General features: G+C 37.8%; 1 protein-coding gene across 3 annotated transcripts in view; it reads left to right on the top strand.

Annotated features, from left to right (window-relative positions):
- The window catches only part of CLEC16A (C-type lectin domain containing 16A), an 88,758-nt gene that overhangs the window by 17,775 nt on the left and 57,152 nt on the right, over positions 1-13,831 (top strand). For 2 of the 3 annotated variants that reach the window (XM_082314582.1, XM_082314584.1), the window contains exons 9-12: positions 706-819; positions 6,777-7,005; positions 8,409-8,538; positions 12,736-12,836. In XM_082314582.1, the coding sequence (XP_082170708.1) occupies positions 706-819; positions 6,777-7,005; positions 8,409-8,538; positions 12,736-12,836 (574 nt within the window). The remainder of the gene's footprint in view (positions 1-705; positions 820-6,776; positions 7,006-8,408; positions 8,539-12,735; positions 12,837-13,831) is intronic. The other variant, XM_082314583.1, reaches the window with a different exon arrangement.

The following is a 13,831-nucleotide window of genomic DNA, read 5'->3' as shown; positions in this document are numbered from 1 at the left end:
TAGATGTGGTGCTCAAGGACATGGTATAGATGGACTTGGCAGCGCTAGGTTAACGGTTGGACTCGATGATCTTAAGGGTCTTTTCCAACCTTGACGATTCTATGATTCTGTGATTCTGTTCCTGTGTTGTGCAGCTGATTTGTAGCTAGACCATAATTCATTGCGATTTCATAGCCAGAAAAGCTCCTTCTGATCCAGTTCAGCCTATTGCATGACATTTATTTGTGAATCACTGCACAGTAGTTGTGTGCACAACATAGAACTTACTGGAGTCCTGCCAGTCGCTGGCATACAAGGTCAGTGGATGCTGTGTACCATAATCAGGTTGTGTAGCTTATAAAAAAAGATTTTTCTGGAGCACCTTTAATTTGGGTTCCTTGGCAGAATATCACACAGCTTTCATCTCAAAGCTGATGAGGAGAGAGAATTTACATTTCTCAGAAGGAGGGAAGAGTATGAAGAATTATTAAAACGAGGTAGCATAAAATGTAAAAAGCTCAAACGCCTGTAGAGAGGATTATGGTCTCCTGTGTTTTGAAGTAGATTTCATGAACTATCAGTGTTACCAATTGTACTTTACTGTGTATGTAAACTTAAGATACCAGTTTAACAAGGTCAAAGTAGTATGTTCAGTGACTGAAATTGTGAAACCGTATGTGTTTTGTAATATATGTCTGATATTTCTTTTCACCCTTCTTTTAATAGGTTTTTCTAATTATACATTACGCCCCTTTGGTGAACGCATTGGCTGAGGTTATACTTAATGGTGACCTCTCGGTGTTTTCTTCTAAAGTTGAGCAAGATATACAGAAAAACTCAGTAAGTGGTCAACTAATCTTTAATTTTCTTTTTTTAGAGGCAAAGAAAATATTTGAAAAACAAAATTAGGTATCGGAAACTGTTAAGCTAAGGTGATTGTGTTTAGGAGAGAAGAGCAGCAATAGGAGATTTCAGTTTTTGTTGTTGGATGTGATAGCAGAAAAATGCTCTGTGCAACTTACAGTATTATGTTCTTGTCGAAGTTGCAATATTTTTGTGCATGCATATATATTTCAGGTAGTGGTATAAGAATGTGTAGGACACAAATTAGAACACTTAGTTGCTTCTGTGGGGGTCAGACACTGCAAAGGCTTCCATCGTTTTGATGGGACGCTTTTGTAATCCAGTCTTCTGTGTTCAGTTGTTGTTATCAGCTCTTCGGGAGTGAAACAGAAATGAGTCATCACAACTTCTCTGTGAAATTATTTCCTTCCGCAACTTGTAGTAGAAATGAGAGACTTGGAAAGAATGCTTGGCCTTATGGTACATTGTTTGGATATAGAAGGAAATAAATATTTTCATCTGAATATTCCCAATGTTTTAGCAGTAAAACTGATCATCTCTGAAAGTGTGCATCAGTGTGCGTAAAAGAACGTAGACCAGCCACAAACAGATGGGAGTGCTGTCACTTTGTCATTGCTCTTGTACCTTCAGATTTAATCCTGTGTAGATGTTGCTAGATGCTGTTGTCAGTGTTTTTCTAAGTGTGTCATATATGTGATTTTTTTTTTCCCTTTTGTTGTGGGTTTCACAGTTTGTGAAATGCTCACTTGTTACTTTTTAAAAGCCTGTTTGGGGATGGTAATAAGAAGGAGGTATGACCTTACTTTGGTTCAGAGGCTTCTGACTGTAGTTCTGTTTAAAGATTGAACATGTCCCCTAATTTCTGACTGGTCAGCAAAGAGTTACTGACTGAATGTTTAATTTATAACAAGCAGTAGTTTGGTTCTTATGCATGTTCTTTCCCAGCAGTGGCTATAGCTCTGCGAGTTTCAAGGGGGAGATATGCTTCAACTCTTCCATGATACAAGTCAACTTTTCCAAACTTCTTCCTACTATGCAGGGGAAGCTGTGTGGGCTGATCTTAGCCCGTAGCTTTTGGGTTCTGGTGTTTTGTACTGTTGACCTTGATATTTAGAATCTAATGTCTTTTAGAAAAAAACTGTAGTGGAATGGTAGAGCTGACTGAATGCTTTAAGATAAAGCAATCTCTTACCTGCGTTAGCAAATGTCTGACCTTCTGCTAGCTGCGTACTGAATGTCGTGTGTGTTACTTGTGCAGAAGCAGCTTTGTTACTAGGAAATTTGTGGCGAGAGGGTGGGGCTCCAGTTGTTGCAGAAGTGAGATTTTCTTTTCCTGTCATAGTTAATGTACAGAGTTGCAAAACATCTGTCGCGTATGTTTGTGTGCTTGCACGAATGTTAGGAATATTAGGGGTTTCTGTTCATCTGTTCTCTATTGTTTGTAATACTGTTTAGGTTGCTGCTTCTTACTGGTCTTAAAGATGTGTCCTCATGGCATGTAAACTGGGGTTTCTGTCATACCTGAACAGGTAGTAAATAAGGAGGGGTGTTGGCTTTCTGGGATAGGAACTTAGCAAGACTGCTAGAGGTGGAGTTTTGTGCCACCACTCTCCTCTCCCTGTAACAAAAGTGCCATCCACCTTTTGGTGGATGAAAAAACTTCCATGGGAGAAACTTTAGTTTTTAGAAAATTCAACCATATTCTTCAGTGAAACCTTGGAGGGGGAAGCCTGTACTGTCAGAAAGCCTGCTGGTGGAGGTTAGTTATTTGTAGAAAGAGCAGGGAGTAATCTTCAGCTGAAGAGCTCCGTGGCTTACTTCCAATGAGGGGAACTATCCAGTAAGCTGCTCTCAGTTGATCAGTATGAACAACTACTGCGTATGTTGTATGGTGTTTCCTACTGATATACAACTGAGTGCAGTGGGGCTAAAGTTGTCTATAGATACAGAGGCATAGACAACTTAAGTAAAGGTAAGGCAGTTTCTTGTTGCTCTGTGATAGGGCTACTTTAGAGCAAAAAGTTGATTTTTGAGCCTTGTTAGCCATTTCAGGGGTTGTTCTTTGGACTATAAGGTGTATCAGGATCACTGCAAAGTTATTACTGTGGTGTATTCTGTTGCAAAGAAATGACAAACTTCTGTTGAATAACGGAAGCTATCTCAGAAGCTACTTTAGAATTGCTTGTTCTGGGGTTAGTAGAGAAAAGTGGTGAGCAATTTTTTTAATTTACTTTTTGACTGAGTGTTGTGGTTTAACCCCAGCCAGCAACTAAGCACCACACAACCGCTCGCTCCCTCCCGCCTGGTGGGATGATGGAGAGAATCAGAAGAGTAATAGTGAGAAAACTCGTGGGTTGAGATAAAGACAATTTAATAGGTAAAGCAAAAGCCACGCACAAGCAAAGCAAACCAAGGAATTCATTCACTGCTTCCCATGGGCAGGCAGGTGTTCAGCCATCACCAGGAAAGCAGGGCTCCATCACACATAACAGTTACTTGGGAAGACAAACGCCATCACTCCGAACATCCTCCTCTTCCTTCCTTCTTCCCCCAGCGTTATACGCTGAGCATGACGCCATACGGTGTGGGATGTCCCTTTGGCCAGTCTGGGTCAGCTGTCCCAGCCGTGTCCCCTCCCAGCTTCTTGTGCCCCCCAGCCTCCTCGCTGGTGGGGTGAGAAGCAGAAAAGGCCTTGACTCTGTGTAAGCACTGCTCAGCAATAACAAAAACATCCCTGTGTCATCAACACTGTTTTCAGAACAAATCCAAAACATAGCTCCTACTAGCTACTCTGAAGAAAATTAACTCTATCCCAGCCAAAACCAGCACACTGAGTTTAGAATTGCATTTGTTCTTAAGTCAGACCCAGATTTATCTTTTACTACTTCTTTTCTGTCATAATTTCCCATGGTAATCATCCTCATACTCTCCTAAGCTTGTTGTTTTGGGGATATCTCTGTGTGCTAGGTTGAGCCTCAGTTATCTCTAAACCCCTGCTCTGTACCTAACACTGCTCGTCTCTTGTAACTGAGATGTCGTGATATATATTTAAATTGAAGTGTAACTGTCAGTTTCTAACATGTAGTTTCTAAAACCTGAAGTAAGTAGAACCTCATGTCTATATTCATCTTCCTAATAAGATGAATTAAAGTGGAATGAGGTGTAGAGTGTATGGACTGAGATTACCAGAAGCAGGGTCACGTGTCCTCATGATAGGAGACTAAATGAGTAAAGAATACTTAACAAAAATAAAAGCGGAGAAGGCTTGTGGTTGCTGTGTATAAATGCAACGTATCCAGAGTTATTTAGGGCAAAAGAGCAATGGTAGTTGTCACGACAGGAACAAATGGTACTTTTTACTGGAAATCAATTTGTGGAAAAAATCACCAGCAGATCTAACAGCTGATACCTTACGAATTGGCAGTAACCTACCCATGGAGATCTGCTGAACATCATGGGGCAGTAATGATTGCCCAGCCTCCATCGAACAGGTTCTCCCCCTCAAAGTATGGCAAATTAAGATAGACTTTTCTTTCCATATTTTTTCCCAGTATTTCTGGTTTTAGGTGGCATCAGAAGAAATACCAGCTCTTATCTCGTGATGAGAGTTGGATATGCATAGCCAACAGAATGTATTTAAAGTTGTCAGCAGTCATCACGCTAAGGTTTACCTTACTTCCTGTGAGATCTGTTTTCCTGCATAATTCGGATGTGGGCCAGTTCTACCTATTTCATGTTTCTTGGTTTCTTGTTTAACCTACTTTCTCCTTCCCGTAAAAGTTGTTACTGGTACTGCCTTATTTTACCAGCACACATTGCACAAGATAAACCATAATTGCAAATATGGTTGAAAGCCATTTTAAAAGTATAAAATAACAGTATCTCAAACTGGGTAATCAACTTAGGTAAACCATATACTATGTAAATGAATTTTAAGTCTGATTTTACGATGTTTTAAAAATATAGCCTTGTCATATTTAGCAGAACAGAATATATATGTTGACTGGTCTCAGCATTCTTTCTTGACGTGGACCAGACCATGGTTCAGTGCTTTTGAGCACGTTGCTGTCTGCTGGTCTCTTCTGTTATTTTGCCCATATGGCTAACAGCATATTAGAAATGCAAGGATGATAAGTGCATGCATTCTTCATAAAGAAAGTACAGGATTCTAGGAAGCAATTGTAAGAAGTGAATGCAGGAAGGGGAAAATGCATTATGCAACTTGCATGCTACTTCTCTTTTTTTCCCCTAAAGAATAGGATTTAATGTGTTCTTCGCTTTTCTTATGGCTTTTCTGACCAAAAGCCGTCAATAAAAGGTAATCTGGTTGTAACTCTCGTTGTTTTATAACCTTGCGATGTTGCAGTTTGATCAGACTAAAAATATATCAGAGAGGTTACTGGGGGACAAAAGTGTGGTAAATTTAACATTGTGGGTTTTTTTGGTATTGTGAAAGATGGTTTGTTTCAGTGCCAAGTGTAAGGTGACTTATGCAAGATTTCTATAAAACATTTTTAAAAAGTCAGAAGATTCAGAGAAACATTCTGGTCTTTTGACTTGAAGAAGGCTTCTTCCCAGATCTTTTCCTAATCTCTTATTTTTTATGTATAGGTGTTCCTTATTAAGTGAAGGGAGGCATTTTTCCAAACTTTTTCTCTGAGGTTTCTTTGATGCACTCATCTTCACTGCTTATTGTACTTGAGTCACCTACGGCAAGGAATGGAATCAGTTTTGTATTTACTCTCGTCTTACTTCTTTTCTCTTGCTTACCCTTAAATTTTTAACCCTTTAGCCAGCGTCAGCTAAACGTGATTGAAGTATTGAGGTCTGAAAGATAATGAAGTTTCTGTAGCAGTCTTGTTCAGCATAAAGCTGTGCTGGCAGGAAGCCCCCAAAGCATGTGTTTCACTTCTCAGGAAGAGAGAGGTTTGGCTGATCAGTGTTTATAGCTCTGGGTGAGAGAGAGCGTGTACTCTGGTAATCCAGCTGGCAGGCCTAGCAAGCGAGGAGGGAGCTCAAAGCATCACAGCTCAGAAACAATCTGCAAAATTGGAGGAAACCAAGTTTTGTTAGTCCTGCTAGTCACAGAACTTCTTACGGTGTCTTGTGTCTTTCTGTAGGAATACATTGTTCTCTGTTGTTAGGATGGCACAGACTCTTGGAAATACTTATTTCCTCTGGGAGAAATTTGTCATCTAAATTTATTTTCTTGCTCTGTAAATTACTAATCAGGAAAATCAGGTATTGATTGAATTCTGTTTGCCTTCTTGTCCAAAACCAGTGTTTTGACTTGAAAGATAAACTTTGGGTAGAACACAAGTGTATTAAAGTCTAACAAATGAAGTGGTGTTGGTTTTCCGGACTTGGTAAATCAATGTCTGGAGGCCCAAAAAAGATGGGTGTCAGTGCCATTTGTTCCTAGTTGATACAAGGACTAGTACGCTGTTGAGGCAAGCTTAAGATTCAAAAAAGGCTCACAGCATAGAGCATTGGTTTTAGTCCTTGCCACAGCCAAAGACATTTAAAGAATGTATTTCATATTAATACATTGCTGTCAACACACACTTTGGATTTTGCTGCCTTTATCCTTTTTGCAAAAGGTGTCTTAATTTTGTATGTACTAGCTGTCTCACCTGTGAAAAAAATAGTAAACTTCTATTGAAGAAATAGGTAGTTCTGTATCTTCTTGTCTCAAGATGGCATACTTTTTAATGGTAGATCTTTAGGATATGTTACTTTGGAGATAATTGTTCTGCCGATGATTTGATACAACTCGAGGTCTGCTTTCTTGTGTTTTAAAATGGATTTGAGATTTGTAAGTGGTATGCCAATTTACATTCTAAAAACCCTCCTTTATATGAACTGAAGTTTCTTTATCCGTTAGAGTTGAAAATGTCTTGCTGTGATTCAGTGTAAACTCTTCAAATTTACAGGCAAAGTCAAGTATCAGATGTTTCATAAAACCAACAGAAACGCTTGAGCGGTCTCTGGAAATTAACAAACAGAAGGGGAAGAAGAGGGTGCAGAAAAGACCCAACTATAAAAATGTCGGTGAAGAAGATGAAGAGGAGAGAGGATCTGAAGATAACCAAGATGACCTAGATAAAACGAAAGGTACAGAAGCAAGTTCAAAGGGCATCAAAACAAGCAGTGAAAATGAAGGTGAGTATACCAGCAAATAAAAATGATGCTTACAATTTGGATACGTTTGTTTGCTATATGGACCTGGTTGTGATCTGTTACATGACTTCTTCTCTTGTTGCACTAGGTAAAAGTGGGACTATTAAATTTGTTTCAATGTTTGGCTGTATTTTTTTCTCATGTTAAATCATTCTGTCAGAACATGTACTTCTAATCTGATTAAAAACTAGGGATGTTTTCATATCTTCCTGTAGTCTTTGGCCCTAATCACAAATGCCTGCCTTGCACCTAGGTGTACATGGTTATGGGGCACTTGATAAGTAGACTTCACAACGCTGTAACTTTTCCTTTTGTGGTAAGGTAAACGGGGTAGCCATTTGACCTTTGTAAGATGGTTGGGAGTATTTTATGTATGTTTCAATGATAAAATTCAGCAAGTGTGCTAAAAGTGACAGTACGTGGTAGAAAATGATATAAAATAGTTCAAAACTGAAGAAAACATCTTTAACTTCTGGATTTCTTTTTAATTGCATGTTTTCAGGATTTTTGACGTAATACTAACCCTAAGAAGAATTGGTTTTATAGGATGAGTGGTCTTACAGCATATCGTAACTGTTTATCTTACTAGTTAGTAACTGTTAGAAGGGTGTACATCAGAAGCTAGCCTTTACTTTAGACACAAATTCAGAAAAATGTGAAATTTAATGCAAAGAATTGAAAACAAGACCTTTATGCTTTGACAGCCCTCTCCAAACATAGTTGCATTTTGATTTAGGTAAGCAGTCTGTTTGAGAAGGCTTTCCTTAAATGGTCTCAAATAACTGATATATTGTCTCCCATGATTTGAAGAAAATATGACATGTTCTACTGTTTAAACTGGTGCATTTAGTACTCGTCTTTGTCCAAAGTCTCAAGCAAAAGCTAGATTTGCTCCTAATACTTCTACTTAAAGCCAATAGGTATGACGCACTCAGGACCAGATATCCTGTTTGCTGTAATTGTAGAGACCTATTTACACCCTCTGTGAAACTTGATGTCCACCCATGCCCCAATCTCACCAGCATTTTCACAAAGAAACTTTTTTTCTAGGAAGAGGAGGTCCTGTGTCTTTTCTTCCTCTGGTTTGGAGGGGAGGGGGATTACTGTTGCTTGTTTATTTGCCAAAATAATCTGTGTATTTTCTTTACCTATATTATGTATAATTTTATTATAGCAGTTAAATTCCATAAATGTAAGTGGACTTCTTTATTGGGAAGAAAATTTGCCTACATCTATTCATTGATTAACTTTTCTGAGGTTATGGTTATGCCTCTTTATATATAGTTACATCAGTCACTTTTAATGTGAAGCAGAAAATACAAAAGAGTGTGCGATAACTTTGTTAAAAATACCAACTTTTTTGGTGGTTTTGTTTGTTTGTTTAGAAATAGAGATGGTAATCATGGAGAGATGTAAACTGTCAGAATTGTCTATCTCTACTGTGACAGAACAGAATACAACAGATGAAGAAAAGAGTGCAGCTGCCTCTGGGAGTGAGATAACAAACTGGAACAGGTATAGAGGAACTGTAGTATGTTTTGCTGGATTGCTTCGTTACTTGCTCTTCCGTTAACTCTCTCAGTTCTATTAAGGGATGTTTCAAATCTGCCTCCGATTAAAATTACAGCGGTTCTTGTAGATCACAAATAAGTGATGCAACAGAAAAATGGGATATGGCCTCTCTACTGATCAGTTTAGGAAACGGTCCTGTTCCTTTGTAAAGTGTGTGCTTTCCTTTATAGTAATTGTGGTGCCGTAAGTTGGTAAAGTTAAACTACAGAATATTAACACAATAAAACCAGAATATAAATGTTTTCACTCCAGAATTTTCTAAACCTCTAAATTAAGCCAGAAGAAGTTTTCTTAATGATATTTATGTTCACATGTGTCAATTTTGTGTACACCTATAGGGAAAAAAACAGGAAAATTCCTTAGTTCAGGGCTGAATTTTTGCAGAATTTTAGTAGTAGTAGTTACGAATAAACCCTGCTAACCTATGTACATTTTCCAAGGTCCATTAGTATATCTTAGGGTTATTGAAAACTTCTCTTGGAAATGCAGTTTTTAAGTGTTTCTGGGAGCCGAAATTGCCCTGACTTCAAAATTTAAGCTTGGATATATTAAGTACCCATAAGACACTTTCTCGGTAAGAATTTTGCATTCTTGTTATTAGAATGCTAAAGAAAAGAAACGGAACGTGCCATCTCTGACACGAAAGTTATTGCAAATGTGTCTCTTGGAGAAATGCATGTTTAATAGGATTTCAAATTTATTTTTAAACTTGGGAAATGCTGCCTGGTATTCCCAGAATTTCATTCTGTCTCCATTATAGCTTTGATGTAGCTTAGATTACCTTCATTAATAAAGTTAACATTTAATTTCATTGTAAAAGTGAAATTGAACCTTGACTTGAACTGGCTTTAAAATACATTGTTCTAGATTATTGATATTTTGACTAAAATATGTGCCAAATGGCTTTTAGAAAGAAATTGGCAATGGCTGCATTGAATACTAAAGCAACTAGGATGCTCAGGTCTTGAAAAGTGCAAAATACTTATATGTGAGATGCCAATGCGTTTGGCAAATGTCTGCATTTCAGGACTCTCTTGATCTGCAGATATGATCTGACAGCATCCTGCATCTTTTCTAAAAATAAACAGCATCAAAGAATGTGCAGAGCTAAAAATATTTTTAAAATAAGGATAGACCTTGTGTAGGGCATTTCTGGCCTCAGTTTTGTACATGAATTTTTGGAAATGTAGGTGGATAAGCTGCTATAGCTTAAGATTTTGTGTTATTCTATATGCCAAATGTAATATTTGAAACTAGTAGCTAAATCTCTCCAGAAATTTGCTCAAGTGTGTATAGCTTCTTTCCTGCGCTGATGGGAATCACTGAGTCTTGTGGATACGGTGAGCCATATGGTAGTGGAAAATGCAGTGATCTTTTATCCATGCTTGAATTGGGGGAAACTTCCGTAACTGGAATAATCATCAGTGGCTGTGATGATAGTGATTGCTAATGTGCTGCAGTCTTTGATTGTGGACACACTCCACAAGAATAAATAATTTGAAGAATACTTGTATGGCATTTGATCTCTTTCTTCTCTCGAGTCACTAGTAAAAGGCTAGCAAAGGAAGAAAGTGCTTACACAGTTAAGAAATACATTTGAAAATACTCGCCATATAGCCTGTAATATTAAAAGTGGTTTTTAAAAATTGTCCAATAGTTGCTGAAAAATAAATGAAAAACAGCACAGTTTGCAGTTAAAAATCTGTAGCTGTAAAAGGTAAGTCAAGTTTTCAATTTTCCTTAGCCCTTTTGCTACTGTGAGGAACATAAAAGAGAAAGTTTAAGTATTTTTGGTGTAATTTTCTTTTGATGTGCCTCACTACTGGAAAGTTTAAGCCTAAAGGCTTTTTTAAATTAACTTCCTTTTATGATATGCTACACAGCAAAGTTTGTTTTTTTCCAGAATGCGAAACCTTCATGCTGCATTGTGCCTTCTGTTGCTGCTTTCTTACAGCTGCAGTTTTTCTGGGTCTATCCTCTGTTTAGTCTATATGAGGACCTGTTGATGAGTGGGATTCCTAGAAGTTGTTTTGCCTTCAGATTATTACGATTGAGACTTTGATAATGCAGATAGATAGATGCTGTGAAGATGCATCTGGAATGAAAATTATTTCTGTCACGGCTGTAATCATATTTTTTTAAAGTTATGTAATTTCACAAATCTAAATAGTATGTGGGGGAAAACCAACGAAAAACGCATTAGAGGTTACAGAAGTCGTTTAATACCATGTAATATTGGTGTTAATGGAACAGCTACTGATATTTCTGCAGCTTTGACCTCCTAAAACATTGGTTTCAGTAAAATTAAAATAAATATTACTTTTACATTATAGGTCAGTTTTTAGGGTAGTTGCTATCTATTGTTGGTCTGACAACAGACCTAGTGTTATCTACCGTTTAAGTATTTTCATAATCTTGAACCTGGATATCTTGCTCCTCTTTCTTCATTAGACCTGGAAGCTGAACTCCCTTCGCTATGTGTAAAGCACCCCGTTTCAGGATGTCATGAGGCTTGTAGGGCTCGTTTAATGCTTAGGAAGACTGAAGGCGCTCTTGGTTTGTTTTCAACATTGCTGATTCTTTAGGCTGTTTTTGCTTGAATAGTTATGTCCTTTTGAGATCTCCAACAGGAATGCCATGTGGGAAGATCGGCTTAGGTGGTTACATCAGTGTTGAACTTGGGCAAAGAGGGATCGTAACTCAGTGGCATTTAAGTATGCCGTAGAGGATGCTTGTAATGCAGCTTCAGAAATGCACGAACACGACTGCAATGTCACGAACAGAGGAACAGCGTGTTCTGTTATTCCTGTCATAGCCTTGTTTTAGGAAAAGAGAGCATGTTGAACCGCGCGTGGAGCTGACGGGAAGCGTTAAATAGGTTGTTATGACTTCGGTTGAGCGCTTTACTGGGATACGTTAATTGTGACCATGAGGGCGGCACAGGTCTGGAAATAGGTATAGGAAGAAGTGTGTTGTGTTCTGGTCTTTGGTAGCCCTTCTGACCCATAGCTCACCACAGCGATGAGTTTGTAGTGGATGCTCCTTGTCTGCTAGGGCAGAAGATAGGAAAATGTATTTGTCTTTATGACTTTCGATGTTATTTTAATGTATTTTATTTGGATGTAATTTAGGTAATGTAAGGATTTTTTTTTTTTCCTTTCAGTGTTAAAAAAATACTGTGAGAGGTAGGAATTCTCTCTTTTCAATCAAGGTTCTAACCTCTCTTCTTCTGGTGACTCTGACACTTCCCTGGTGGTTGGTGGATTTTTTTGTTGTTGTTTTTTTGTTGTTTTGTTTGTTTGTTTAAATCTGTCTGGGCCAACAGACATAATTTCTACTTGTGCTCTGAACTCATTGGGTGCAAGCCGTCTTAAGACAAGAAGCCAAGTTGCCTTGCCATCAGGCTTGTGCTAATATCAGGTGAATCTCAGCCATATCTGATCTGTCCAAACAGCTTCTGGCTTAAATTGACTTTTCTGGTCTGTTCAGGGTACAGGTGAAGTGTGAACTGAGCACTGTTTGCAGCTTACTGCGTATATGTTGTAGGTCACACATGCTTAAACCTAGGCAAACAAAGCTCATCTGCAGTCCAAAGCTTTCTTATTTCCATTCAAATGTTCCCTCCTAGTTAATTTTTCTTTCCTGTAACTGTTCGATGGTAAAGTTTTTGACTGATTGTTTTAGAATAACCTAGCTTCCTCCAAATTTTTGGTGAAAACTGCTTTCTTGTAGTAGTAAAAACTTTTCAACTCCGTTTAGTACATGAGTTTTAAAGTAGTCTCTTTTTTTTATGCAACAGTGATAGCAGCTCCTTGAAGTTACTTATGTATACACTTAAAACAAGCTGTACAACACTTCTGCATACGTACTGAATGTGCTACAAACAACCCAGTAAATGTGTGAACAGTCAGTTCTTGGGAAAGTATTATGTAACAAATCCTGTTAAAGCATCAGAATTAGTGTCAGAATGTAAATAGAAGACATGGCTATAATCTGAGTACTCTTAAACAGGTTAATTTTTGTTTAATGCCCGAAAATGTGCATTACTGTAAATTTGCCTCTTCCATTAGCTACAAGACAGTTGTTTTTCTGTAGATATGGTCATCGTCTTAACCGTTTTAAAATTACTCCTTTCCACAGGCCTTTTCTTGATATGGTCTATAATGCACTGGACTGTGCTGAAGATGATTACTATGCCCTCTTTGTGCTCTGTCTTCTATATGCAATGTCACACAACAAAGGTAAGCAATTTTTGCTTTTTCCAGACAAAACTAAATGAGGCGTGGTTTTAGACAGGCACAGTCTGTTTGTAACTTATGTTTAGGCATGCCCTAAACGGTGAGAAATTCTTTACATGGGAGAGGCGGAAATAGTATGCTGTAAGTAAAAACAGTTGCGAAGGATCACCTTTTTAAGAACGATTTGGTAGAAAGCTTTGTGAACATTAGGTAACTTTTCTTCTATAGGTTTCTTGGAATTGGAATAGGATTATTATGTTTAATTTTCAATCTCTTAATTGCAGTTGAAGCCCACTGTATTCAATCTACATATATATGGGATCCAGTTCTTCCCCACTTTGCATGTACTGTGATTGCTACATGTAAGCCAAGTATAAAATGTTGCAAAACTTGTCCCCATATGTTAAAATTAAATCTTTGTATACTTTAAACATATAGATGATGCACAAGGCCCGAGAATCAGATGTGATTATGGAAGTCGTATTGCCTATTCCTGTCCAGCTTTGAGAGTCCTTCAGTAATTCTTTTTATACCACACAATTCCTCAACAGCCTTCTCAGCCATTGTGCCATAAGTGATTGAAAGCTTAAGTTGTCGGTGTTCTATGCCATAATACGTCTTGCAAACCTCAAGTCTCCCAAGGAGCCTGGACTATTTTATGAACTAGCTAAACTATGTTAAATGTGTACTTCATTGTAATTCGGACAGTATGAGAACATATAACCTTTTCTAAGGGATGATTATTGTTAGCTTTTTTGCTGTTTATCTTTGTGTGCATTTTAAATAGATTCCTTATGGAGCAATATTGTAAACATACATGTGAATAATCATGTGTTTGAGGAATAGAGAGCTAAATTTAAGTTATTTTCTGCTTATGAGGGTAGTTTCTATAACATGCTAGTAATTTAAATGAATCAACTGCTACAGTAAACTGAGCAAAAGAGCATCAGGTGTGATGGCATGCTTAAAAGTAAGGATTCTGTTCTAGCTTCAGGGTA

This window comes from Platalea leucorodia (genome assembly GCF_965183815.1).
Source record: "Platalea leucorodia genome assembly, chromosome: 5".
NCBI lineage: Eukaryota > Metazoa > Chordata > Aves > Pelecaniformes > Threskiornithidae > Platalea > Platalea leucorodia.
This window is presented reverse-complemented; position numbering and strand designations above follow the sequence as displayed.